The sequence below is a fragment of the Camelus ferus genome, chromosome 34, assembly GCF_009834535.1.
Source record: "Camelus ferus isolate YT-003-E chromosome 34, BCGSAC_Cfer_1.0, whole genome shotgun sequence".
In the NCBI taxonomy this organism is placed as follows: domain Eukaryota; kingdom Metazoa; phylum Chordata; class Mammalia; order Artiodactyla; family Camelidae; genus Camelus; species Camelus ferus.
Genome location: NC_045729.1, coordinates 16,596,219 through 16,623,603, shown reverse-complemented (window position 1 = coordinate 16,623,603; position 27,385 = coordinate 16,596,219). Strand labels below are relative to the sequence as shown.

The 27,385-nt window shown below is 43.1% G+C and overlaps 1 protein-coding gene across 3 annotated transcripts; it reads right to left on the bottom strand.

Moving 5' to 3' along the window:
* Nucleotides 1-295: 295 nt before the first annotated feature.
* Nucleotides 296-27,323, bottom strand: PIANP (PILR alpha associated neural protein). Of its 3 annotated transcripts, XM_032473265.1 has the most exons (9): nt 27,039-27,323; nt 24,972-25,052; nt 10,237-10,302; nt 7,215-7,533; nt 5,024-5,083; nt 4,252-4,763; nt 3,373-3,454; nt 2,354-2,575; nt 296-1,924 (listed from the first exon to the last, which is right to left on the bottom strand). In XM_032473265.1, exons 5-9 carry the CDS (start codon nt 5,038-5,040, stop codon nt 1,903-1,905), a joined length of 855 nt encoding a protein of 284 aa, XP_032329156.1. In that variant the 5' UTR covers nt 5,041-5,083; nt 7,215-7,533; nt 10,237-10,302; nt 24,972-25,052; nt 27,039-27,323; the 3' UTR covers nt 296-1,902. The 3 variants fall into 3 exon arrangements, with proteins under 3 accessions (XP_032329156.1, XP_032329157.1, XP_032329158.1); XM_032473266.1 differs by lacking the exons at nt 24,972-25,052; nt 27,039-27,323 and adding an exon at nt 10,761-10,784; XM_032473267.1 differs by lacking the exons at nt 7,215-7,533; nt 10,237-10,302; nt 24,972-25,052; nt 27,039-27,323 and adding an exon at nt 6,711-7,123.
* Between the last annotated feature and the right edge of the window lie 62 nt (nt 27,324-27,385).

Genomic DNA, 27,385 nt, shown 5'->3' with positions numbered 1-27,385 from the left:
AGAGGCTGTTGTGTGGGTTTTTGCAGGGCTATTACAAGAGCCAAACCTAGAATTGGGGGCTCAGAGGTGACTGATCCCAGCTGGGCAGCTTGTGTTCCCTTCTCCAAACACACCCCTCAATTCCACCCCCACACCCCAGCAGTGCCTCTGTCTTAGGGCAGAGCGGAGAAAGCTAATGAAAGCTAACCACAGGACTTCTGGGGGGCAGCTGTGGGTGGGGGCAGGTTAGGGAGCAAGGATGAAAATAAAGCAAGCAGGGCAGCCTCTTTCCTGCGGCTCCCTCTCATCTCTCCCATTTGCTCTATTTTTTCTTCTCCTTTTGCCCTTCACCCTCCATCTGTCTTATCAGCACTCTCCTCTTCCTTTTCTTGCTTGCGCCATTGCCTGTCCTTCACCAGGAGTTTCCTTTTTCTTCTTGCTCCTTTCTCATGGTCTCCCTTGACCTCCTCTGGCAAGTAACAAGCCACTCTTCCAGTGTCTCTCTTGCTCCGGCTGCTCCTCGTCACGAATGCTCCTTTCAGCGTCTCTTCCTTCCGTCCCACCCCAAGTCAAAGCCCCCAAATCAAATCTCAACTCCAGGCCAGACCAGGCCAGGTCATGTCAGGTCCAGAGGGGTCACCACCATCTTTCTTTTCCTCCCTCTTGGCTGCCCATCGCCCCTGCTCTCCTCTTTGTGGGGCTCATAAGGCCAGGGGACTCGGGTATCTTGCAAAGGCTTTATTTGAAAATTTTGAAACTTACATCCCACAAGAATTCAAGATTATCACCACAAGAAGAAAGAGATAATACAAAAATATATATCACAGCATAGGAGCCAGGTAAGAGAGGAAAGAAGGAAGGAAGGTGGGAAAGTGGTGAGAAGTCAGGACAAACCTGAGGGGTCGGGGTGGAGGGAGGGAGGGAATGTGGAGGAACCAAGGAGGCAGGGAGGGAAGGAGAGAGGGAGAGGTGGATTGGGAGGCAGAGCTCCCAATGGCCTTGAACCAGCTGGCTCCAGTCCCTGGCAGCCTAGGTGGAGTTAGGGAGGCCCTCAGGGATGCTGGGAAGTAGAGGGCTGGCTCAGGGCTCTGAGTTCCAGAGTGACATACACAGACAGCCAGGACAGACAAGACAGCAGGGACTTAGGAGGCAGGGAAGGGCAAGTGGGAGCCCCTTTCTCATGTAGTGCAGCAAGTGACTCCTCCCAAAAGCCATCTCCCAGACAACAGAACTTAGCAGGGGGCGGGGGAGGAGTCTGGAGGCCTCACTACTCCCATTCCCACAGTGATGGGGAGCCCTCAGGGTAATGAGCGCACCCTCAGGGTGGGATGGGGGAGACAGAGAAACATATGGACCGGGATGGGACCGTGACAGACGGGGGCCCCAGGAGCCCCCAGCTCACCTCCCACCCACCTCCAGGGCAGCATGCAGGGGCCAGAGAAACTCCAACAGTGGGGTTCATGAGGTGGAGTGTGGGCACGACACACAACACCACGACGTGGGGTCAGGAAAGGCATGAGAGGTCGCGGGAGTCACCCACAGACCCCTGAGTGATGGGCTGGGCGAGGAAGGGGGCAGAAGAGAAAGTGAAAAGTGTGAAACAGAAGAGGGGATGGAGGGACCTGTAGAGGGGAGACTGGCTGTACATGAGCAGGTGTGCAATGGCCTGTGAGGGGAGAGAGGAGTGTGCAAGGCTTTCATGTGAGTGTGCAAGGGTGGGGATGGGGGACCAGAAGCCACAGATATGTGAGGCCCCCACCTAAAGGAGAGTAAGCAGGTGGGCTCGCCTGTGGGCTAATGAGTGTTCCGAGATGCGTGCTAGGGCCGGAGCCCCAGCTCCCACAGCCGCCCTGCCCTCAGCGGGATGGGGGCTCTGCCAGCCCCTTGGCTTCCTGCTTGGTGGCACCCCAGCATTGGGGAGCATCACAGATTCACCAGGGGAATCCTGAGAGGAAAAGGGAAAGGGCACAGTCAGGAACCAAAAGGCAGGCCAGAATCGAAAGGGCAGTCCAAGAGGAGAAAAGGATCATGGTTAAGAAGGCAGAGTGGACCCGGGACCTTGTGCATGCTAGGCGTGCACTCCACCACTGAGTACCTCTATTTAAAAAAATAAGCAAATAAATAAACCTCCCCGCCTTAAGGGAAAATAAAGGAGGAAATAAAAAAGGGCAGAGTGGAGTGAAATGGCAGTGTGAGACCAGTACACAGATCCACAGAGAGCAGGAGACGGAAGGGTCCCCCCAGACAGGAGAGGTGCAGTCTCCTGCGGAGGGCCAGGTCTGCCTCCTCCCCACCCACCCGGAAGGGAGCACCCCAATCACAGCCCTGAGTTGCCTCCCCTCCCCACCCCCCCATCCCTTTGCTCTGCCCTCACCGGTTCAACTGGAAGGCTGGAGCCCCCTTGGGCTGGGGCATCCCAGGCCGGGGTCCCCCTCGGGGCTCCTCATGGTCAGGGGTTGGGGTAGGCGAGTCCCCGAAGGCCCCCAGCACAGTGACCCCAGCTGGGGACAGGTCTGTTAATGGCTGCTGGCTCTCCTCCTGTCTCAGGACACCTTGCTGCCCTGAGGGCCTGCGCCGCTTCTGGCTGCGGTCCCAGCTGGTGCACCGGAAGGAAGGAAGTTCTTACACACTCAAGAAGCCCCCAACCTGGGCTTCCAGCGCTGGTCACCCCCAGCCACCCCCAGGTACCCCCAACATCCTACAGCAAAGAAACCGGCCTTTAACAGTTCCCCACACTGCATGTTCTGAGACCGTGTCCACAAACCACTTCCCCCTATCCCCAGGGGGCTCGGGAATCTAAACCACCCTCCTACCTGGTGCAGATCCACAGAATGAGTACCTCCTCCCCATCAACACACAGATTCCCCCAGAACCGCCCCCTCCCCCCTGCATACCCAGAAGAGCCATTTCTCTCCTCAGCAGGCGCCTGGCAGGTTTAGTTCTAGTTCAAAGTCAACTAATGATCTGGACGCCTGAGTCTAATGATTCTCGCAGTAAAGTGTGAAGGACTGAGTGACCCGTTATTAAATGCATGCAAAGAAAGCTCCAGATTTTCTCCCTCTGCCCAAGGCAGCCTTAAGAAGGGGCATGGCAGAATGGGTCTTGGAGGAAATGGGGACCAAGGGATGTCCACCAAAGCCCCCCCACCTCCGTGCACACAAGTGATTCCCCCATGTCTCCCATTACCCTTGTACTTCCCCGAGAGAAGGAATCTGCTCATTCCTCACTGCTCCCCCGACCCAAATCCTTCCTTTCTTTTCGCAAAGTTCTTGCCTTCCTCCACCTTCTGTCCCACCCCTGGCAAAACTGCTGCGCTGCCCTTGCTCCCTCCCCTCTCCCAGCCAAACATTGCCAAAAACTCAGTCCCCATCTGCCAGCACCACCCCCCCTTACCAGAACTTGAAGATGATGCCAGTGGCCACGAGGACAATGATGATGGAGATGGTAATTGTGACATAGAGCTGAGGGTCCACACCTGATTGGAGGGGTAGGGAGAAACTTTTAGGGAGGCCTGAGGTGGTGGGAGCCAAGAGGGGCAGGGGGTGGGGTTAGGAGGAGTGTTGCCATTTGAATCCACATCACCCAACTCTCTCTCTGCTTCTCTGGCGCCTCCCTGCCTTATTCCTTTTTTCTTTTTTCCCAAGCCCCCGCTTTATTCTTATTATCAGCTTTCCCCAGAGTTTTCAGCTCTTTTCCTCCCAAATCCTTTTTCTCCACTTCCCCAAATCTGCATGCGTGTGATCAGGAGGCTCCAAGGTCAGAGAGAACCTCTCTCTCTGCATAGAAGCTAGGGGGTGGACATGTCCATCTCTGTCCTGGCCCCACCCCCAAACCACTGGCCCTGTCTCAGCCCTCCCTGAGCCAAGATGTCACCCTGAAGGGCCGTTCAGCTGCGGTGTTCCTCTGCCTGGAGTACTCCCACTGTTTCCAAGGTCCAGCTCAAATGTCAATTCTTGGAAGGTGTCCTACTCCCCAGGCAGAAGCAGTCTCTCCTTTCTCTCTTTTCCTAAAGACATGCTGTGCATGCCTCTCTTAGAGCACTTATTACGTTGACTCATCCCCAAGTGTTTACGCATCTGTCTTCTCTGGTGGACCTGAACTCCTCTGAGGCTCAGCTGCATCTTCATCTCGGCCGCCTGTGCCAGCATACTGCCCACCCGACACGTTTGTGGAAGGGCTAACAGACAAGGCCCCTATTGCTGCCCTTGGAGTCTTCAACCAGCCTCCCACCCAACCCTCACATCCCTACCAGCTCCCCCAACTCCCACTCACCTTCCCCGCGGCCCCCGAACAGGAACGGCCGTAGGGTGGCAGGTGCTTCTCCCAGGATGAGCCCATCTCCATCACCCCGCATGGAGTCTGAGTTGGGGTGTGGGGTAGCCAGCCCATGGGGGGCTGCAAAACCATAGTCCAGAGGCAGAAATCCAGGATTGGCAGAGCTGGGGTCTCCTCCATCGTCTCGGGACACTGTGGGGCCCCATACAATAGCCCACGGGTACTGGGACGAGGGTGGTCCCTCCTCAAAGCCTGATGGGGTGGCAGGGGGCGCAGTGCCTGGCAGAACTTGCCGACGAGATCTTGGGACCCGAGGGGATCGGCTTGGTGGGGGTGCCCGCTCCCACACGCACACATGGCGTGGGGCCGAGGGGCCTCCCCGGGCACAGGGGGGGCGGGCTGGGGCTGGTGGGGTTCGAGGGGAGGAGGAGGAACCTTGAGCAGGTGGTGGGAGGGGCAGCAGCAGCAGTGGCCAGAGAGGAAGGAGATGGGACAGCAGCAGTGCAGGCCTGCGGGAAGGGAAAGAAGGTGGCTGAGACCAAGCCCATCCTGTGCATAAGTGTAAGGAGGATGGGCTACCAGAGTTCCCGGGTTGCCTCCCTCCAAGTCTCTGTGCCAAAAGCAGGTGGGCCTTGGGAAAAATGGCCTCATTTCCCATCTTCCTAGAGTCTAGCCCTCAGGATGGAAGACCCTGGGTGGGTCTAGGAGGGAAAGGGCCAAGACCTCAGGGAAAGTGGCTTCCAAGGTCCTTCTGCTGTGCCAAACTTACCACATCCTGGACTTCATGTCCGAGATCTTCCTCAGCGATGACCCGGATTTTCAGCCTTTACTGGGGGAGAGAGGGTTCATCACATTCCAACCCTGCCCTGAGTACTTCCCCAGCCCATTCATCCACCATTCACCCCCATTCTCCTCCCAGCTGCGGCTGCCAGCTATGCTGCTGCCGCCCAGGACCCACGGCTGCTTAGCATCCTCTTGAGGGAAAAACTCTGTCCCTTGTCTATCTCCCAGCTCCTGTCTGCAACTTCCCAGGTCCCTGTTAGCTCCCCACCCCAGGGTCTACCCTCACTTCTCCGGCTTCCTTCCTTCTCACTTCTTCTGCCCACAGCTCCAAGCTTTTCTTGGATCTTAATTTAGAGCCAAGAACCTTGTGATTCCTTGAGCACCTACCGCGAGGGAGGGAGTCTGAATGGGGGAGGGAAGAGGAAGTCAATCTGAGTGAGTGTGTGAACGAGCGTGTGGCTGCACAGGGGGGAGCATCCCAGCCTGCCCACCCTACTTGTAGTCTGAGGCATTTCTCTTAGGGTTGGCCCCAGGAATCTGCATCTTCAGGAGAAGGAGAAGAAGAGATGGAGGGATGGAAGGAGAGAGAGAGGTGGGTGGGAGGAAAACTACAGAATATCATTTTTGCTCAGCGTTTAATCATCCAAACGCATAGGTGCCCTGTGAGGGGAGGTAGAGTTGGGGAGAGGCCACCCCCTCAGATGTAGCTCTCCTGGGTAAAGAGTCCTTGGAGAATCTGGATGGATGGTTTTGAAAAAGGAGAACACGTTCTCAGAGCTGAGGGTGGTGGATGGGGGGGGCAGGCTCCCCATGAATGATGACACCCTGTGTTCTCTGGATTCTGGGTGTAAATCTGGACATTAAGCACTCTCAGAGAATAACAGGGGAATAAGATGGGAGAGTGTGGAAGGGACTCGGGAAGCGAGCTGGGTGGAGACATGTGAAGGGTGATGGGCTGAGAGAGGGAAGGTTGGGGAGGCATGAGAAGGCAGGAGAAAGGTGAAGAGGAAGTGGGTGGGGGTCAGTCTTCAAAGAAGGGACTGGGGGCGCACAGAAGACTGGCAGCTGGAGGATGCTGAGGGACAGCCGGAAGAAAGGTCAGGGAGGGAAACAGAGGGTGAAGGGGTCATAGGAGCCGGGGAAGAAGCGGGAAGGGCAGAAGGAGGAGGAAGGAAAGGTCCAGGCAGGACGGGAAGTGGAGACGGGAAGATGAAGGGAGGAAAGGAGTGGAGGAGACCAGGGATAGGGAGGAAGGAAGTGGGAAAGGAGAGAACAGGGTGCTGAGGACAAAATGAGACGAGGAAGGGATGGGGGACGGAAAACGGGAACAGCAAAGATGGAGGAGTTGGAAATTGTTTCTTCAAACGTAAAGGGATACGGAGCTACGGAGAGAGGCAGGGATGGGAGCCTGGTGGGAAGAAGGGAGAGGGGCCCGGGAAGAGAGCTAAGCTGCAGGGACGAAGGAAGGAGTGTGAGCCAGTGAAGCGGAAAAGGGCTCCCAGGGACATCTGTGGCCAGCTGACTCCAGGACCCACCCGCCTCTCCGTCTGTGCATCTCCCAACCAACGTCAACTCCAGTCCCCGGACCCTGCACCCTCTTAGTCACCCCCTCCAGGAAGCCCGCAGTCCCCGGCTGGCGCGCCACCCCCACCCTCCCCTCGCTCCTCACCGACCTGTTGTGCGCAGGAGACGGGCTGGGGGTGGGGCGGGAGCCTCGGGCTGGGGGAACCCGGCTCCATCCCCAGCGTGGCCGCCAACCCACCCCTCCCGCAGGCCCGCGCTCCCCGGACAGGAATGGAAAGCGACAAGAGTAGGGGGTAAACGAGGACCAGGGGGTAAACGAGGACCAGGGGGCAAACGCTGAGGAAGGGACTGCACGGGAGCGAGCGCCGAGAGCAGAAAGGGAACCCGAGGCAGGAGAATACACGGAGCCGGGGGCCGAGCCGAAGGCGGGATGGAGGCAGCCGCGGGGATGGTGACCGCTGCGCCAGGAGGGCAGGATGCAGTCGGGACCCGCGGAGGGATGGCGAGCACGGCGGGGAAGACGCGCTTAGAGGCTGGAGGGTTGAGCCGGGCGAGGGACCGCGCCGGGAGAGGCGGGGGCGCAAGGCGCGGAGTCCGGGAGCGCAGGGCCGGGCTCCCTTGGGTGGGGGCGGGGGGGGGGCCCTCTCGCTCACCTGCATGCCTGGCGCGGCGGCGCGGCGGCTGCGGGCGCTCGAGGCTGCGCCAGGCTGGGGGGTCTCGGGAGCGGTTGGGGCACGGAGCATGGTCGGGGGGTTCGGCCGGCAACGGGGTGCTGGAGAGGGTGGGGGGGGCGGGCGCCCGGGGCGCGGGGCGGCGGCGGCGGCGGCGGCGGGAGATGCTCGGCTCGACTCGGCTCGGGCTGCGCTCGGCTCGGCTGGGCTCGGCGCGGCAGCTTGAAGCTCTCGGTCTCCGCCTCTCCCCCTCCTACACGGTTTAACCCTCCAGCTGCCGTGCCTCCAGAGTCGCGCCCAGCTGCATCCCAGGTGCAGGGTGGGAGAGGGCGGCGGAGGGTGAGCGACTGTCCGATTCCCTGGTTCCTGTGGTGGGCTTCTCCACCCTTCACCCCAACTCCATGGACACCTATGGTTGTCCCAGTTTCTGAGATTCTGAGTCACCCAAAGCTCGTGTCCCCGACTATTTTGCCCCTGCTGAAGAGTGCTGGGGGATGAGGTGGGGGTAGGGTGGGGGTGAAGACCTCGCACCATCCTTGGCTTTCCCAATGACTTGATCCTCTGATTCCACTCTGGCCCTGCTATGATGCATTCTCCCCGAAGCCACCCAAATGATCTTTACAATAAGTAGACCAAGTTGCATTACTCAGCTTTTCTAGCACTCAGAATATCCAAACTCCTTACTGTGACTTACAAGGCCCTATATAAACTGGCTGCCAGGTAACTCTGATTTCCCTTCCTAACACTTTTCATGCCCCAGCCACACTGGACCTGATCTCTGTTCCTAGAATTAGAGGCTCTTAACCTGCCACAGGGCCTTTGCACTTGCTGTTCTCACTGCCTGGAATATTTTCCCCTGGCTTTTCACAATAATTGACTCATTTCATTAAAATTTCACTTAGGTCCAGTTTCACCTCCTCTCTATTAAAAGCAGTTTCCCCTGCCCCCACTCTCACCCTATCCTAACCCACCCTCCTCTTTCATGTTACCCTGTTCGATTTGGGTTGCACTTCTAGGACACCACACTCTTCTAGTTTCCCTTCCTCCTCGCTGGCTTTTCCTTCTCCATCTTCTGCTCGACCTCTAAATGTTAGAGTTTCCTGGGTATTAGTCCTTGGCCCTGTTCTCGTTCCACATTCTGTGTCCAGTGATGTCATCCAGTCCCAGGGCTTAAATACTATGTAAATGTCAGCGAATCCTAAATTTATATCCAGAGCTCCAGACTCATTTATCCAACAGCCTACTTGACATCTCCACTTGGATGTCTAATAGTCATGAGAAGCTAATGGCTAAAATAGATGTCTTGAATTACCCCTCCTACCCTCCAGCCCACCCCCACCCCTGCCAGTCCATTTCTCTCCTGGTGTTCCCCATCCTGGGACATGACAGCGCCCACTTGTTCAGGCTAAACACCTAGGAAACATCCTTCCTCCCTTTCCCTTTTTTCGCTGATTCCCACCCTGTATCTAATTCACCAGCAAGTCTTATGGGCTCTGCATCCAAAATATATCCTGAATCCATCTACTTCTCTCCTTTATTGCTCTAATCCTGGTCTAAGCTATCATCTCTCATCTGGAATAGTGCAGTGGCTTCCTAGCTGGCCCCTTGCTTCTGCCCTTGCCCTTTACAAACTAGTCTTCATAATATCTAGTAATATTTAAAAGATCTAAATCATATCATGCTTTTGCCTGTTTAAAATATTTCAGTGGCTTTTCATTGCACTTGGAATAAATCTGAACTCCTTGTTAGGAGTGGCCCTCCAGGTAGTACTTCTCGATGTTCAAACAATGCACCAGATCGAACTTCTTGATATTCTAAACATCTGAGATCATTCTCTTGGCACCCCTGCATGTTTCATTCTTTCTTCGTGGAATCTTCTGCCTGCCCCCGCCCCCCGCATCTTCACCTGGTTGGCTCCCTCTTGTTCAGCCACGCACTCTGTCTCATCAGTATCTTTTCAAGTCATCACTCTCTGAAATGATCTTATATTTGTTTACTGTTTATTGTCCACCCCCCCACACATACACTGGAGAACAAAGACCTCATTGGTCTTGTTCACCTGGTGTCCTTCCTCGTAGATGCTCAATACTGATCGCCTAGTGAACTTCACCTGGGACCCCTGCCCACTCTGAACTCTTCAGCCTCCCCTCTGCTCTCCATCTGCCTTTCCTCTCTGTCTGCCTGCCCTCCCTGATCTCTGCCCTGTGCTGAATTTAAAGCATTTAAATCAAGTCTCTCCTCACACCCCCACCCCTCCAGATGCTCACCCCTCATCTCCTACGTTATTACTATCATTAGCCTGACACTCTTGCCTCCCGGAAGGAAACCTACTGTTCTGACCAGCATCTGCAGCCGCTGCCTCCTGCTTGTCTGTCCCTGACAGCCCATAATTCTGAGGTCAGACAACAGTGAGAGAGCCCTCCTCCTGGTGTCTCTCAGTGGCAGAGAGACAGAGAGAGAGAGAGAGACAGGCAGACAGACAGTGCACATTGGATGCAAACCGGGCCGTGTGAGGCAGGGTGTGCAAATCACACCGTGCCCTGGGTCCCACTGAGCCCTGTGCATCTTGAGGATAAGCTGTAAGAGGACTCGTTCTGTGATGGGTGTGGGTCAAATTTATCAAGTGAGTATTCACTACCTGTGTAAATGCCTTTTACGCTGATGACTCTGGGTCATTATGAATTATTTCTAGTATTCTTGATTCATTCATTCTTTCAATGACTATTTTTTGAACACCTACTACATGCTGGATACTGAGCTACTGCCTGGGGCCCAGTGGAGACAAAGAACAAAGTTATCACTGTCTTCATGGAACTTAGACTCGAGCGAGGGAGACAATGAAATACGAAGTGATACACGTGTCTTCAGATGAATCTGAGGACCTTCCCACACTCCACGGTCTATAAATTCTCTCCCTGTGTCTGGCTCTGCTGGCACCTTTATCATTATTTCCGGGCTCACTGGGGCTTCCCAGTATTTGTCAGGGTAAATTTCTGTCTGTTACCTGTTCTCAGATGTCCTTCTTCTGAACTCTTCTCACTCTCAGCTGATGATCTCGCCTGCTGCTTTTCTGAGAAAATAGAAGCAGGCAGAAGAGAACTTCCCCACTTCTATATCACCAAGTCTCAGTCCCCACCTCTCCTGCTGAGGGAGATCCCAGGCCTTTTCAGCCACCCAAAGCCATCATTTCAGGAACTGTCCCTCCCTCTCCCGCAGCATGACCTCCTCCTCTCTGCTTGATTATACCCAGCAGCAGGTAAACATGTTGTCACTTCTTGCAGCTTAGGCTTAAAACAAACCCTCCTTAGCTCCACATTCCCCTCCAGCGCTGGCCCTTCTCTGCTTCCTGTACCAGCAAAGATCTCAGAAGATGCGCTCTGCTCACCATCTCTTCCACTTCTCCTCCCTCTCCTTCTCTTTCTCTTTTATCAACTTAATTAAACTCTACTTTTTGTAATTTATTATTTTGAATTGGTAATACATTCACATGTATACAAAAAGGTAGGTAGTGAAATTCCTCATTCTCACCTGGTCCACTGTCTTTCCAGCTCCCACCCCTGCCGCAACGAGATGAATTTCTCTGTATCCTTCCAGAGTTTCTTTATGCCCACACAGGCAAATAGTAATGCAAATTCTTACTTCCTCATGTATTTGATGTAAAGTTGGCATACCGTGTGCGCGGGTCGATGTCTTCCCTTTTTGACTTGGTGTGCCTTTGCTGTCTTGCTGTATCCATGAATAGGAGCTTCACAGTATCCTGACGTGGGGATGGACTCCCAAACTGTCCTGAACCCACTGCTGATGGGCTTCTGCCCAAACTTCTCTGCTGAAACATCTCTTGTCAAGGCCACCTGTGACCTCTATTTCTAAACCCAGAGGTCAATTGTCAGTCTCATTTTACTTGGTGATCAGCTGCCTTTGATACAGGTGATCATGTCCCATTTTATTTATTTAAAAAAATTTGAGGGGGAGGAATTAGGTTTTTATTTATTTCTTTATTTTTAATGGAGGTACTGGAAATTGAACCCGGACCTTGTGCAGCTAGGTATGCATTCTACCACTGAGCTATACCCTCCCTCGTTTTAGATGACATCCTTTTGTTTGTTTGTTTTTGGAGGGGAAGGTAATTAGGTTTATTTATTTATTTATTTAGTGGAGGTACTGGGGATTGAACCCAGGATGTGGCACCTGCTAAGCTTGCACTACCACTGAGCTGTACCCTCCCTCCCCTGTCTTAGAAGCACTTTCTTACCTGACTTTTACGCACACTGTGCTGATCTTGTCCCACCACACAGGCTCCCTTACTGATTCCTCTCCATCTCCCTGACTGCCAGTATCCTGGCTCTCTGCGCTATGGGTGGTCACACCCCAGGAGATCACATTCAGTCTGATCACATATCTGATGACTCCTAAAATGTAATCTCCAGCTCAGCCCCTTCTCTTGTCCCAGACTTTTCCATTCAACTGTGGACCTGCCCCTCCCTCAGCATTTCATCTCTTAATAGTGGCATCTCTTTTCTTCTTGTTGATCAGGATGAAAATCTTGGCATCATCCTTTAAAAAAAAAAGTCTCTGTAGCTGTCTAGGACTTTCTTTTGTTCAACTTTATTAGATGTATATACACAAGTGTAATACGTATTTGTATTATATATAAATATAATTATGTATATTTTGCTACACAAGATACTAGTATATATGTTAGGAGCAAAATAAAATGAGTATCTGTGAACTCACCACTCTACCCAAGGACTATAAAGTTACCAATAACTTGCATCTATATAATCCCTCAACCTCCTATCCCCCTGCCTCCTCCCTATAATATTTTCCCCACTTTGAAAAAATTATTCCCTTTTTTTTTAATTGAAGTATTGTCAGTTTACAATGTTGTGTCAATTTCTGGTGTTCGGCATAATAGTTCAGTCCTACATATACATACATCTATTAGTTTTCATATTCTTTTTCACCATAGGTTACTATAAGATATTGAATATAGTTCCCTGTGCTCTATAGTATGAACTTGTTGTTCATTTATTTTGTATATAGTAGTTAGTATCTGCAAATCTCAAACTCCCAATTTATCCCTTTCCACCCCCTTCTCCCTCCGTAACCGTAAGTTTGTTTTCTATGTCTGTGAGTCTGTTTCTGTTTTGTAAATAAGTTCATTTGTCTTTTGTTTAGATTCCACATATAAGTATATCATGTGGTATTCTTTCTCCTTCTGGCTTACTTCATTTAGAACGGCAATGTCCAGGTCCATTTATGTTGCTGCAGATGGCATTATTTTACTATTTTTAATGGTTGAGTACTATTCTATTATATAAATACACCACAGCTTTTTTCTCCAGTCATCTGTCGATGGACATGTAGGTTGTTTCCATGTTTCGGCTATTGTAAATAGTGCTGCTATGAACACTGAGGTGCATGTATTTTTTCGAATTAGAGTTCCCTCTGGATATATGCTCAGGAGTGGGATTGCTGGATCATATGGTAGCTCTACTTTTAGTTTTTTAAGGAATCTCCATACTGTTTTCCATAATGGCTACACCACACTACGTTCCCACCAACGTGTAGGAGGGTTCTCTTTTCTCCACACCTTCTCCAGCATTTATCATTTGTGAACTTTTTCATGATGGCCATTCTGACTGGTGTGAGATGGTACCTCATGTAGTTTTGATTTGCATTTCTCTGATAATTAGCTATATTGAGCATTATTTCATGTGCTTATTGGCCATTTGTATGTCTCCATTGGAGAGTTGCTTGTTTAGGTCTTTGGCCCATTTTTGGATTGACTTGTTTTTTTATTATTAAGTTGTATATGCTGTTTATATATTCTGGAAACTAAGCCCTTCTTAGTCTCATCTTTTACAAATATTTTGTCCCATTCTGTAGGTTATTTTGTTTTGCTTATGGTTTCCTTTGTTGTGAAAAAGCTTATGAGTTTAATTAGGTCCCATTTGCTTATTTTTGCTTTTATTTCTATTGCCTGGGTAGACTGCCCTAGGAGAACATTGCTAAGATATATGTCAGATAATGCTTTGCCTATGTTTTCTTCTAAGAGGTTTATAGTGTTTTGTCTTATGTTTAAGTTTATAAGCCATTTTGAATTTATTTTTGTGTATGGTATGAGGGAATATTCTAACTTCATTGATTTACATGCAGCTGTACAGTTATCCCAACACCATTTGTTGAAGAGACTATCTTTACTCCATTGCATATTCTTTCCTCCTTTGTCAAAGATTAATTGACCAAAAGTCTATGGGTTTATTTCTGGGCTCTCTATTCTGTTCCACTGATCCATATGTCTGTTTTTATACCAATACCATGCTGTTTTGATAACTGTAGCTCTGTAGTATTGTCTGAAGTCTGGGAGGGTTATTTCTCCAGCTTCATTCTTTTTCTTCAGTATTGTTTTGGCAATTCTGGGTCTTTTGTGATTCTGAATAAATTTTAGGATTATTTAATCTAGTTCTATGAAAAAATGTCTTGGGTGATTTGATTGGGTTGTTTGTTTTTTTCTTGTAAGTCATATGAGCTGCTTATATATTCTGGAGATCAAGCCTTTGTCGGTTTCATTTGCAAAAATTTTCTCCCATTCCATAGGCTGTCATTTTGTTTTACTTATGGTTGCCTTTGCTGTGCAGAACCTTGAAAGTTTAATTAAGTCCCATTTGTTTATTCTTGCTTTTATTTCTATTGCCTGGGTAGACTGCCCTAGGAGAACATTGCTAAGATGTATGTCAGGTAATGTTTTGCCTACATTCTCTTCTAGGAGGTTTATTGTATCTTGTCTTATGTTTAAGCCTTTGATCCATTTTGAGTTTATTTTTGTGTATGGTGTAAGGGAGTGTTTTAGCTTCATTGATTTACATGCTGCTGTCCAGTTTTCCCAACACCATTTACTGAAGAGACTGTCTTTATTCCATTGTATATTCTTGCCTCCTTTTTCAAAGATTAGTTGACCAAAAGTTTGTGGGTTCATTTCTGGGCTCTCTATTCTGATCCATTGGTCCATATGTCTGTTTTTGTACCAAAACCATGCTGTTTTGATTACTGTAGCTCTATAGTATTGTCTGAAGTCTGGGAGAGTTATTACTCCAGCCTCTTTCTTTTTCTTCAGTAATTTTTTGGCAATTCTAGGTCTTTTTTGGTTCCATATAAATTTTATTATGATTTGTTCTAGTTCTGTGAAATATGTCCTGGGTAATTTGATAGGGAGTGCATTAAATCTGTAGATTGCTTTGGATAGTATGGCCATTTTAACAATATTGATTCTTCCAATCCAAGAACATGGGATATCTTTCCATTTCTTTAAGTCATCTTTAATTTCCCTAGTCAATGTTTTGTAGTTCTCTGCATAAAAGTCTTTCACTTCCTTGGTCAGATTTATTGCTAAGTATATTATTTTTTTGGATGCAATTTTAAAAGGGATTTTTTCCTTTACTTTCCTTTTCTGGTATTTCATTGTTAGTGTAAAGAAATGCAACTGACTTCTGTATGTTAATTTTGTGTCCTGCTACCTCGCAGAATTCTTTTATCAGCTCTAGTGGTTTTTCTGTGGAGCCTTTAGGGTTTTCTATATACAATATCATATCATCTGCATATAGTGACAGTTTTACTTCTTTTCCAGTTTGGATCCCTTTTATTTATTTTTCTTGTTTAATTGCTGTGGCTAGGACTTCCAATACTATATTGAATAGAATTTGTGAGAGTGGGCATCCTCATCTTGTTTCGGATTTTAGTGGGAAGGCTTTCAACTTTCATCACTGAGTATCATGCTGGCTGTAGGTTTGTCATAAATTGCTTTTATTATGTTGAGATATGTTCCCTCTATGCCCACTTTCGTTAGTTTTTATCATAAATGGGTGTTGAATTTTATCTAATACTTTTTCTGCATCTATTGAGATGATCATATGATTTTTGCCCTTTCTCTTGTTGATGTGGTGTGGTGTATGTATCACATTGATTGATTTCTGTATGTTGAGCCATCCTTGTGTCCCTGGGATGAACCCAACTTGATCATGATGTATAATCTTGTTTACATGCTGTTGGATTCTGTTTGCTAATATTTTGTTGAGGATTTTTGCATCTGTGTTAATCAATGATATTGACTTATAGTTTTCTTTAACTACATGTCTTTGTCTGGCTTTGGTATCAGGGTGATGGTACTTTCATAGAATTAGTTTGGGAGTATTCCCTCCTCTTCAATCTTTTGTAAGAGTTTGAGAAGGACTGGTATGAGCTCTTCTTTGTATGTTTGATAGAATTCCCCGGTGAAGCCATCTGGTCCTGGACTTCTGTTTGTAGGGAGGTTTTTTCATTGCTGATTCTGTTTCACTTCTAGTGATTGGCTGTTCAAATGATCTATTTTTTCTTGATTCAGTTTTGATGGATTGTATGTTTCTAGAAACTTGTCCATTTCTTCCAGGTTGTCCAATTTATTGCCATATAGTTGTTCATAGTATTCTTATAGTTTTTTGTTTTTCTGTGGTGTTAGTTGTAATTTCTCCATTTTCATTTCTTATTTTGTTTATTTGTGTCCTCTCTCTTTTATTCTTGGTGAGCCAGGCCAGAGGTTTGTCAATTTTGTTTACTCTTTCAAAAAACCAACTCTTGGTTTGATTGATTTTTTTTCTGATTTTTTAAATCTCTATTTTATTTAGTTTCTCCTTGATCTTTATTATTTCTTTCCTTCTGCTGACTTCCGTTGCTTTTTAAATATCATTTTCTCACAAACAGATATCAACTAAACAATATGTTGCTTAGTCTTGCTCATTTTCAGGCTCTATAAAATGATATCACATTATATGTAGTCTTTCGGTACATGTTTATTTTTTCACTCAATATGAATATTTACAAGATTTGTCCATATGGTTGCATGTTGCTGGAGTTCATATATTTTCACTAGAATGTAATGTACCACAGTGTGATACACCAAACATACAATAATTTACCTATTCTTCTTTATGAATTATTTCCTTTTTTTTTTTTTTTGCTATTATAAACATTGTTGCTATGAACATGATTGTGTCTCCTGTATAAGAGCAAGAATTCCTCTAGACTACATATCTAGCAGTGAGATTGCTAAGTTGTGAGATATGAGAACAATCATCTTTGAGAAATAATGCCAAAGTGTTTTTCAATTTAAAGTCCTATCATCAGTGTTGGAGTTCCCCTTGATCTATGTTCTCTCTAACACTTATATTCTTAGACTTCTTAATTTTTGCCAATCCAGTAGGTGTATTATAATATCTCATGGTGGTTTTATTTGACATTTCTCTAACTTCTAATGTAGTTGAGTATCTTTTTATATAAGCATTAGCCTTTTGAGTTATATCTTCTGGGAAATGCCTGATTATTTGAGTTGTTTGTATTTTTCTGATTGTTGTAGGAAATCGTTATATATTCTGGATACTAATCTTTTGTCAGTTTTATGTGCTGCAAATATCTTCTTCTTCATGAAGATATTTGTGACCTCTCCTTTCACTTTTTTTCATGACATATTTTGATTATCAGAGATTTGTAATTTTAATAAAGGCATATTTATCAATCCTTCATTTTATGATTATGCTGTTTGTATCTTACATAAAAAAATCACTCTCTACCCTCCTGGTCTGAAAAATATTTTCTTACATATTCTTCAAAAGATTTTACTGGGTGGCTATAACTCAGTGGTAGAGCACATGCTTTGCATGCACAAGGTCCTGGGTTCAATTCCCAATACCTCCATTAAAAACTTTTTTTTTAAACTTTTGCCCTTTATACTTAAGTTCTAAGTCTACCTGAAGTTGATTTTTGTGTTTTGTGTGTTATAAGGGTTTCTTTTTTCTTTCTTTTCTTTTCTTTTTTTCTGGTTATATATGTTTATTTTAAAAATTCAAATAATACAGATTAAGGGGGGAAAATACTCTCCAAATCTCATCATTTGGAAATAACCAATATAACAGTTTCTCCATTCCTGTGACCACATTTGGCTCACACCTCAGTTGATTTGGTTGTATAGTTAGGTGTTCCATTTTTAAGAAAGTCTTGTTTATGGTATATATTGTTCATTTTTTAATATGAAAAATCAGTTACCACAGCCTCATTTATTAAATAGTCCCTCCTTTCTGCCTGATCTGCTTTGCTACCTCTGTTAGAGATCAAAGTTCCATACATACATGGATCTGTTTCTGGACACTCTATTTTCTGTTCTGCTGGTCAGCTTTTAAAACCTGCACCAATAACACACTTTCTTAAATCACATAGCTTTAAAATAAATCTAGGTATCTCCCAGAGCAAACACCACTGTGCCAATACACTCTTCTTCAGGAGCACCTTGTCACTTCTTGGCTATTGCTCTGAGAATCAGCTTGTCAAATTGTGCAGGACTTTGGTTGGAATTGCATTGAACACAAAGTCCAATTGGAGACAAACTAGTATTTTTTGATAGAGAAACTTCCTATCAAGGATTGGGGATATCTCTCAATTTATTTAGGTCGTTAATGTCTTTCAATGAACTTGTGTAATTTTCTGCATACAGCTAATGCATATCTTCCATTTTATTTATTCCTGGTACTTTATTGCTTTTCTTTTATGGTAAATGGTATTTTTAAAGATTACATTTCAAATAGTTCTTTTTTTTTGCACATAGAAATGCAATTAATTTTCCATATTGATTTTAGAGCCAACCACCTTTTTTTTAATAACCAAGGCTTTCTACTTGTTTTGTTTGTTTGTTTGTTTTTAAATTGGAAGTACTGGAGATTGAACCCAGGACTTCGTGTATGCTAACCACATGCTATACCACTCAGCTATAACCGCCCCCAACAACCACCCTAATAAACTCTCTCTTGTGTATACTTATTTTTCGATAGATTTTTGGAATTTTCTATGAAGACAATCATGTCATCTGCAAATGATGCCTATTTGCTTTTTCCTTTCCAATACTATGCCTTTAATTCCCTCTGCTTGTGCTGGCCGGGTCCTTTGGTACAATGTTGAACACAAGCAGTAATAGCTGGCTTCTTTCTTTTGTTCCTGGACTTAAAATAAACACTTACAATGTTTTCCCAGTAAGAAAGATATTTGCTGTAGTTTTTTTATTTAAATAAGTTTTATCAAGTTAAGGAAGACCCCTTCTATTCCTAGTTTGCTAAGAATTCTGTCATGTATGGTTATTGAATTAAATGTTTTTCAAAGCCAATTTTTATTGTGAAATATAACATCAAGACATGCAATAAGAGCACAAAGTATACTGACTACTCATAAAAGAATACTTATAGAGGGAATACTCATGCAACCACCGTCCAGGCCAAATTAAAGAATCTTGCTGGTACTCAGAAAGGAACTCTGTGTCCTCACTCTGTCACACAATTCCGCCCTCACCATAGGTTAAGTAGTATTTTGACTTTTATGGCAATCACTTCCGTGCTATTAATAGTTTCTGTGTATGTGTGTACATGCCTTAACAATATAGCTTCTTTTGTCTGCTTTTGATGATACATATGTAATAATTCTATATGTATTTGTTATGTATGTTGCAGTGGAATCAGGGCATAGGGCATCTTTATTAATGCTAAACTTTTCCACACTGGTTTAACCTCATTGTACTCTCATTAATTTTGTGTGAGAACATCTCTCGCTCCATATTTTTGTCAACTCTTGATATTTTCAAACTTTAATTTTAGCTATTTTGGTGGATACAGTGATATTTCATTATTGCATTTCTTTAATACTAAACTAATACTAATAAGGTTGAGCACTTTTTCGTATTCATGGCCTTGTGGATTTCCTCGTGTAGTGCAAGTTCTAATCTTTAGTTCATGTTTACAATTCGTATTGTTAGCATTTTTTTCTTACTCATTTTTAGTTCTTTATACATCCCAGACACATCCTTTGTCAGTGATATATATTACAAATGCTTCCTTCTATTCTGTGGCTTGTCTTTTGATTAACAGATGTTCTTGATTTTAATGTAGTCAAATGAACCAATCCTTCCCTTTATGGTCAGTATATTTGATCCTTAAGAAAGACTTCCCTACCTTGAATTCATCACTAAATTCTTACTAACTTCCAAAAACCTTTTTAAAAAAAAAGGGGGGGGGAGGTAATTAGGTTTGTTTATTTATTTATTTTAATGGAGGGACTGGGGATTGAACCCAGGACCTCGTGCATGCTAAGCACATGCTCCACCACTGAACTATACCCTCCATCCCTCAAAAGCCTTTTTTAATTTGCCCCTGACATTTAGGCTGTAGCATAGTATTGAGTGATTTTTAATACATGGCTTAAAATAAGGGTTCAATTTTATATTTTCATATAGATATCTACACCACATAGATGTCACAGCAACATTGAAATGTGTGTCCTTTCCCTCCTGCTCAAATGTGCAAACTCTATCATAAACCAAGTGTCCATGCGTGTGGATTTGTTTCTGAGCTCTGTATTGTGTTCTAGTGGTCAATTTATCTGTCTGTATCTTGTGCCAGTACTACGCTATCTTAATTATCATGGCTTTGTAATTGTGTCCTGGTATCTGGTAAAGCAAGTCTTTCCACCTTGTTTGTTTTCAAGAGGTTATTCTTGACCTTTTGCATTTCCATGCATTTTAGAAATCAGTTTGTCAGTTTCATATACTTACCAAAAAAGCCTGTTTGGATTTTGATTAGGATTGTACTGAATCTATAAATCACTTTAGGGAGAACTGACTTCTTCATGATATTATGAATTCTAATCTATGAATGTGAAATATCTCTCCATTTATTTTAGGTCTTCAGTGTCTCATAATAAAATTCACAACATATGGGTCTTATACATATTTTGTTATATTTATAAGTTGATATTTGATACTTTTCATAGTATTGCAAGTGGTAATTTTTTTATTGAAGTGGAGTTGATTTACAATGTTGTGTTAGTTTCTGGTGTACAGCATAGTGATTCAGTTGTATGTCTATATATTCTTTTTCATATTCTTCTTTATTATAGATTATTACAAGCTATTGAATATAGTTCTCTGTGCTATATAGTAGGACCTTGCTGTTTTATCTATTTTATATGTAGTAGTTTGTATCTACTAATCCCAGACTCCTAATTTATCCCTCCCCCTCCCTTTCCTCTTTGGTATAACCATAAGTTTGTTTATGTCTGTAAGTCTGTTTCTGTTTTGTAAATAAGTTCATTTGTGTCATTTTTTTTTAGATTCCACATATAAATGATATCATATGATATTTGTCTTTCTCTGTTTAACTTACTTCATTTAGTATGATAATCTCTAGGTCCATCCATGTTGCTACAAATGGCATTATTTCATTCTTTTTTATGTCTGAGTAATATTCCACTGTATATATACCACATCTTTATTCATTCATCTGTCGATGGACATTTAGGTTGCTTTCATGTCTTGGCTATTGTAAACAGTACTGCTATGAACATTGGGGTGCATGTATCTTTTTGAATTAGAGTTTCTTCCGGATATATGCCCAGGAGTGGGATTGTTGGATCATATGGTGAGTCTACTTTTGGTTTTTTAAGGAATCTTCATACTATTTTCCATAGTGGCTGCACCAATTTACATTCCCACCAACAGTGTAGGAAGGTTTCCTTGCCTCTGCAAGTGGTAATTTAAAAATTATTCATCATCTAATTGTTTGTTGTTCATATATATATAGTTGATTTTATATTTTCTTAATCAAGCAACCTTGTTAATTATTATATTATTATTATAATAATTTATTTGTAGATTCTTTTGAATTTTCTACATATGCAGTCACATTTTCACATTTTCTGTAAATGGTAACTGCTTTGTTTCTTTTTTTATCTAATCCTTTTACTTTTTTTTTTCTTTCTTATCTTAGTGCTCTGGCTAGGATCCCTGTTATGACACTGAATAGAATTGTTGACACCAGGCATTTCTTCATCAGATTTACAATTTCCCTTTTACTTTTCTAAAAGTTTTTCTTTAGCCAAAAGTGAATGTTGATTTTATCACATGGTTTTTCTATATTTATTGAGATGATTGTGATTTTCCTTTAATCTATTAATATGATGAGTAAAATAAGTGTATTTTGTAATATAAAGCTACCCTTAAATTCCTGACATAAATTCAAGTTAGTCTTGGTGTATTATCTCTTTTGCACATTGCTGGATTCAGTTTGCTAGTGTTTTATTGAAGATTTTTGTATCTCTGTTAATAAGTGAGGTTGGCTTGTCATTTTCCTTTCTAGTATTGCCCTTTTCCGGTTTGGTTATCAGAGTAATCCTGGCCCCATAGAAAGTGCTGGGGAGTGTCCTTTCTTTTCCTATTTTCTGAAGAAGTTTATATAAGATTAAAACGACCTGCATTTTGAAAGTTTGGTGCAACTTGCCTGCAGGATGTAATTTTTAACTCCTTCTTTTCCTTTTACAGCTCACAACTAATCCATTTGCAAATTCTGTTCACCCTAGCTTTAAATTAACTTCAGAATCCAACAACTTCTCGCCTCCACTGCTACCACCTTCGTCTGAGCCACCACCATCCTCTCCTGCCTTGCTCCTTTTTCTTTTTTTAAACTCTCTTCTCCACTGTCACCTTATCAGAGAGGCCTTTCCTTACGACCATATATAAAATAGGAAATGTCTTCTGCATTCCCCATCCCCCCTCCTTGTTTTGTTTTGCTTTATAAGTTTATTACCTCCTGACCACTTATGTGTGGATGTATGTATTTATTGCCTGAGTCTCACCACAAGAATGTAAATACCATGAGGGCACGTATTCTGTCTGTATCCCTAGCAGTTAGAACAATGCCTGGCATAAGAGGTGCTAAATATATTCTTTTCAATCGATGATGAATATTTTATTATGTGACTGACCCCTTAGACGTCAGTCAGTCTCTCAAGCTTTATTTCAGTACATCTTGTTTTCTATCCTCAGCATTAAAAACACAGCGCCTGGCACATGGCCTTGCACATAACTGTCACTTAGTAACAAATGAATGAATAAATGTTAAGTCCTAGGCTTTGCTTAAGTTTAATTAGCTCCATCCTTCCCTTGGAGACCTGTACTTTTCTTCCCACTTTCCCCTCTTCTTTCCTCATTTCTAGTCCGTGCTCTTCTTTCTCACATCTACCCCTCCTCCTCTTCTCTCTCTGCCCTTTCTAATCTCACTGTTTAGTCCACCCTCTCTCCTTTATTTCTCCAAATTCTCCTTTTCTATTTACTAATTGTTCCCTCATTTTCTCCTCTTATACTTCTTTGTCTCACGGAACGGAATGTAAAACATCAGAATTAGAACTGGCCTTTATCTCTCACTCTGCAGATACAGAAAAGGGGACACCACAAGATGGCACGATTTGCAAAGGTCGCAACTAGTGTAACGCTGAATTAGGAGGAGATCTCAGAATACCTTTCTCCTTCTCTTCTCTCTTTCATTTCTGCTTTGTCTTCTCTTTCCTAGCATAATGTTGGAGTCAGACAAACTTGTATATGGATCTCAGTTCCACCACTTATACTGGTGACCTTCAACAATTATTTAACTTCTGTGATCCTCAGTGTCGTCATATGTTAATTGAGATATTAATGTGCACCATAGCAGGGAGGGCATAGCTCAGTGGCAGAGCATATGCCTAGCATGCACAAGGTCCTGGGTTCAATCCCCAGTACCTCCATCAAATAAAAAAATAATAATAATAAATAAGTAAATAAGCCATTTTACCTTTCCCCTAAAAAAAAAATATATATATATATATATTTAAATATGCACCTCAAAGGGTTGTTGTAAAGATTAAATAAAAAGTTGAACAACAACATACACGACCAAAAAAACCAAAAACAAAACCCCTAGAGCTAATAGCACACTTCACAGTGAGAAACTCAAAGCTTTCCAAGATCAACTAGAAGGCAAGGATATCTGCTCTCACCACTCCTTTTCAACATCATACTGGAAATCTTTGCTAGTGCAATAAAGCAAGAACAGGAAATAAAAGGTATACAGATTGAGAAAGAAGACATACAACTATCTTTCTGACAGATGACGTGGTCATTTATGTGGAAAATCTGAAGGAATGAACAAGAACATAAAACCTCCTGGAACTAATAAGCAATTAGAGCGAAGTTGCAGGATACAAAGGTTACTATACAAAAGTCAACTGCTTTCCTGTATACCAACAATTAACAAGGGGAATTTGAAATTAAAAACACAATATCATTTAGCTATCCCTAAATGTGAAATACTTAAGTATGAATCTAAGAAAGAATATATAAGATCTATGAATAAAACTACAAAACTCTGATGAACAAATCAAAGAAGAACTAATTAAATGGAGAAATAATCCACATTCATGGATAGGAAGACTCAATGTTGTCGAGATCAGTTCTTCCCAATTTGACCTACAGATTCAATACCATCTCAATCACAACTGCAGCAAGTTCTCTTATGGGTATCAACAAACTGACTCTAAAGGTTATATGGTGAGGCAAAAGACACAGAATAGTCAATACAATATTGAAAGAGAAGAACAAAGTTGGAGGACTCACATGACCTGATTTCAAATCTTACTATAAATACTATATTACTATATAAAGCTATAGTAATAGGACAGTGTATATTGACAAAAAAAAAATAGATCAATGGAATAGAACAGAGAGCCCAGAAACAGACCCCCATATAGTCAACTAATCTTTGACAAAGGAGCAAAGGCAATACAACAGAACAAAGATAGTCTCTTCAACAAATGATGCTGGAACAACTGGATGTCCACATGCAAAAAAAAAAAAAAAATCTAGATCTAGACACTGACTTTACACCCTTCATAAATATTAACTCAAATGGATCACAGACCTACATGTAAAATTCAAAACTATTAAACTCCCAGAAGATAACATAAGAGAAAACCTAGATGACTGTGAGTATGACTTTTTAGATACACCACCAAAGACATGATACATGAATGAAATAATGATAAGCTAGACTTAATTAAAATTTAAAGCTTCCACTTTGAGACAGACCATATCAAGAGAATTATAAGACAAGCCACAGATGAACAAAATATTTGCAAAAGGTACATCTGATAAAGGATTATTATCCAAAATACACAAAGAACTCTTAAAACTCAAGAAATAAGAAAACATACAACCCAGTCAAGAAATGGGCCAAAGACCTTAACAGAGACTTCAACAAAAGAGATACACAGATGGTAAGCTCCACATCATGTATCATCAGAAGTGGTGAGGGAATAACTCAGTGGTAGAGTGGGTGCTTAGCCTGCATGAGGTCCTGGCTTCAATCCCTAGTACCTCCACTAAAAAATGAAATAAACAACTGGAAGTCCTGGGGAAGTCATGTACAGCATGATGACTATAGTAAAAAAAAAAAAAACAAAAAAAAACACTGTGTTGGCATATTTGAAAGTTGCTAAGAGAGTAGATCCTAAAAGTTTTCATCACAAGGAAAGAAAATTTTTTTGTAATTATATAAGGTGATGGGTGTTAACTAATTGCAATCATCTCACAATATATATATGTGTCAAGTCATTATGCTGTACACCTTCAGCTTATACAGTGCTGTATCTCAATTATATCTTATGAAAGCTGAAAAAACATAAAATTTACTTTAAAAAGTCAAAAAAAATAAAAAAGTTAAAAACAAAAAGAAAGAAAAAAGTTCCCCCCGCAAAACACAAAAACCTAATTACCTCACCACCACCCAAAAAAAAAAACATAGAAAAAAAAAGACATATATCATCAGGGAAATGCAAATTAAAATGATAGTAGATACCACTACATACCTATTAGATTGGCAACATCTGAAGCACTGACAACACCAAATGCTGGTGAGGACATGGAGCAAAAGGAATTCTGGTTTATTCCTGGTGGGAATGCAAAATGGTACAGCCAAGTTGGAAGACAGTTTGGCAGTTTCCGTTTCTTACAAAACTAAACATACTCTTACCATATGATCCAGCAATTGTGCTCCTTGGTATTTACCCAAGGGAATAGAAAACTTATGTCCACACAAAACCCTGAATAAGGATGTTTATAACAGCTTTATGCATAATTGCGCTGACTTGGAAGCTACCAAGATGTCTTTTAGTAGGTGAATGGATAAATAAACTGTAGTACATCCAGACAATGGAATACTATTTGGCACAAAAATGAAATGAGCTATTGAGCCATAAAAAGACATGGAGGAAACTTAACGTGAAAGAAGACCAGTCTAAGAAGTCTACATACTGTATGAATCCTACTCAATCTCACTCTGGAAAAGACAAAACTATGGAGACTAAAAATATCAGTTGTTGCCAGGGGTGGGGTGTGGGAAGAGATAAATAGGCATAACGCAAGAGAATTTTTAGGGCAATACACATTTTTAGTTCAATGAAAATACTCTGTATATTACAGTGATGGATATCTGTCATTATACAGTTTTCCAAATCCACTGAATGTATGTCACAAAGAGTGAACCCTGAAGGTAAACTAGGGACTTTGGGTGATTATGTGTCAATATAGGTTCATCCTTGGTAAAAAAAAAAAAAAAGTACCATTCTGATGAGTGATGTTGATGATGGAGGTTATGCAAGTGTGGGAGCAGGGAGTATATGGGAAATCTCTGAACCTTCCTCTCAATTTTATTGTAAACCCAAAACTTCTCAAAAAAAAAAAAAGTCTTAAAAAAGTTGAGCAAGTAAAGACCTGGCACATAATAGAACATACATTCACCCTCTTCTTGTTCTTTCCTCATAGTTTTCTTTTTCCTTCCCTCTTTATTTTTTTTTAGGTCTTTGACTTTTTTTTTTTTAATGATGTATAGTCAGTTTACAATGTTGCATCAATTTCTGGTGTACAGCATAATGTTTCAGTCATACATGTACATACATATATTCCTTTTCATTACAGGTTACTATAAGATATTGAATGCAGTTCCCTGTGCTGTACAGTAGAAACTTGTAGTTTATCTATCCTTCCCTCTTTAAATGGATAAGGTTGGACTCATAAATTCTTTGGCTCCTTCAACCTTTGGAATGTTTTATTAGCCTTTGCTCCCTTCTTCTCACTTTCATATGTCATCTTTCATTTATTTCTTCTTTTTCTTTATCCTCTTCTGCCTCTTCCTCATCATTCTTTTTCCTCTTCTCCTTCCTTTCTCTGTTTCTGCTTCTCATTTTCTATCATAAACCAAGCCATGTGGACCATAAGCTTTGAGCTTAAAGTCCCTTCAGCTGCAGAAGTCTGCAAGTTAGTTCTATGACTTTTCTCTTAATTTATGTTCTTTTCCCCTCTCTCCATTACTTATAAATTACTTAACTTCCCTGGGCCTCGGTTTTTCTATTTGGAAAATGGAAACAATAATAGATTGTTATAAGCATCAAATGAAGTAAGTAAAGCTCTTACCTCAGTGCTTAACACAAAGGCCTCCAAAATGTCATTAACTTTACTCTCACTTGACCTTCTGCAAGTCCGGTGAGAACTATAAAATACTATAGAAATGTTAGTTGTTTATTATTTTTTCCTTCAAGTATCATGGTGAATTGGAAAGAAGGCTCCGGATTTTAAAAGACCTGTCTTCCAGGCAGAACTCTGAATTTTGATGAGCCTCAATTTCCTCATCTGTAAAATGAGAATAATAACATGTGCCTTCCCTCCACCTAAGATTTTTTTCCTTCCCCAGGAATTAAAAGGCAATGTACAGGAAAGCATCACTCTTCAAGCATATGTTATAATCATGACAGATGGTGTCCAGGAATCACAATGCGGACGCTCTATAGGCACGAGGATTCAATGGGATTAAAAAATTTTTTTTAAGATGCCCGATCAACAGTAAGCACTCAAAACATGTTAGCTATTATTTCCTTTACCTTTTCCATTCTTGCCTCTTCCTCCTTCTGAAAACTCAGGGGTTGCACTACCCAGCTGACCTCTGCAGCTCAACTTCTATTATTGTCTCCTTCCTCTCTCCTCCTCACCACCCGCTTTTTCCCTTCTCCCTCTCTCTTTCTACTGCAGCTCTCCTCTCCCCTCAGGCACCCGGTACAGCCCGAAGTCCACAACTCAGGCCGCTTAGCGCTGACACGGAACCAGCAAGAACCTGCCTGAGACCAAGGCTTCCCTCTGCAAGTGGCTACTAGCACTCGTCCAGCAATAAAGTTTTATTGAAATAAGGCAGAAAAAAAGGCGCCCGTCAGTCTTTCCTCAGCAGCCAATG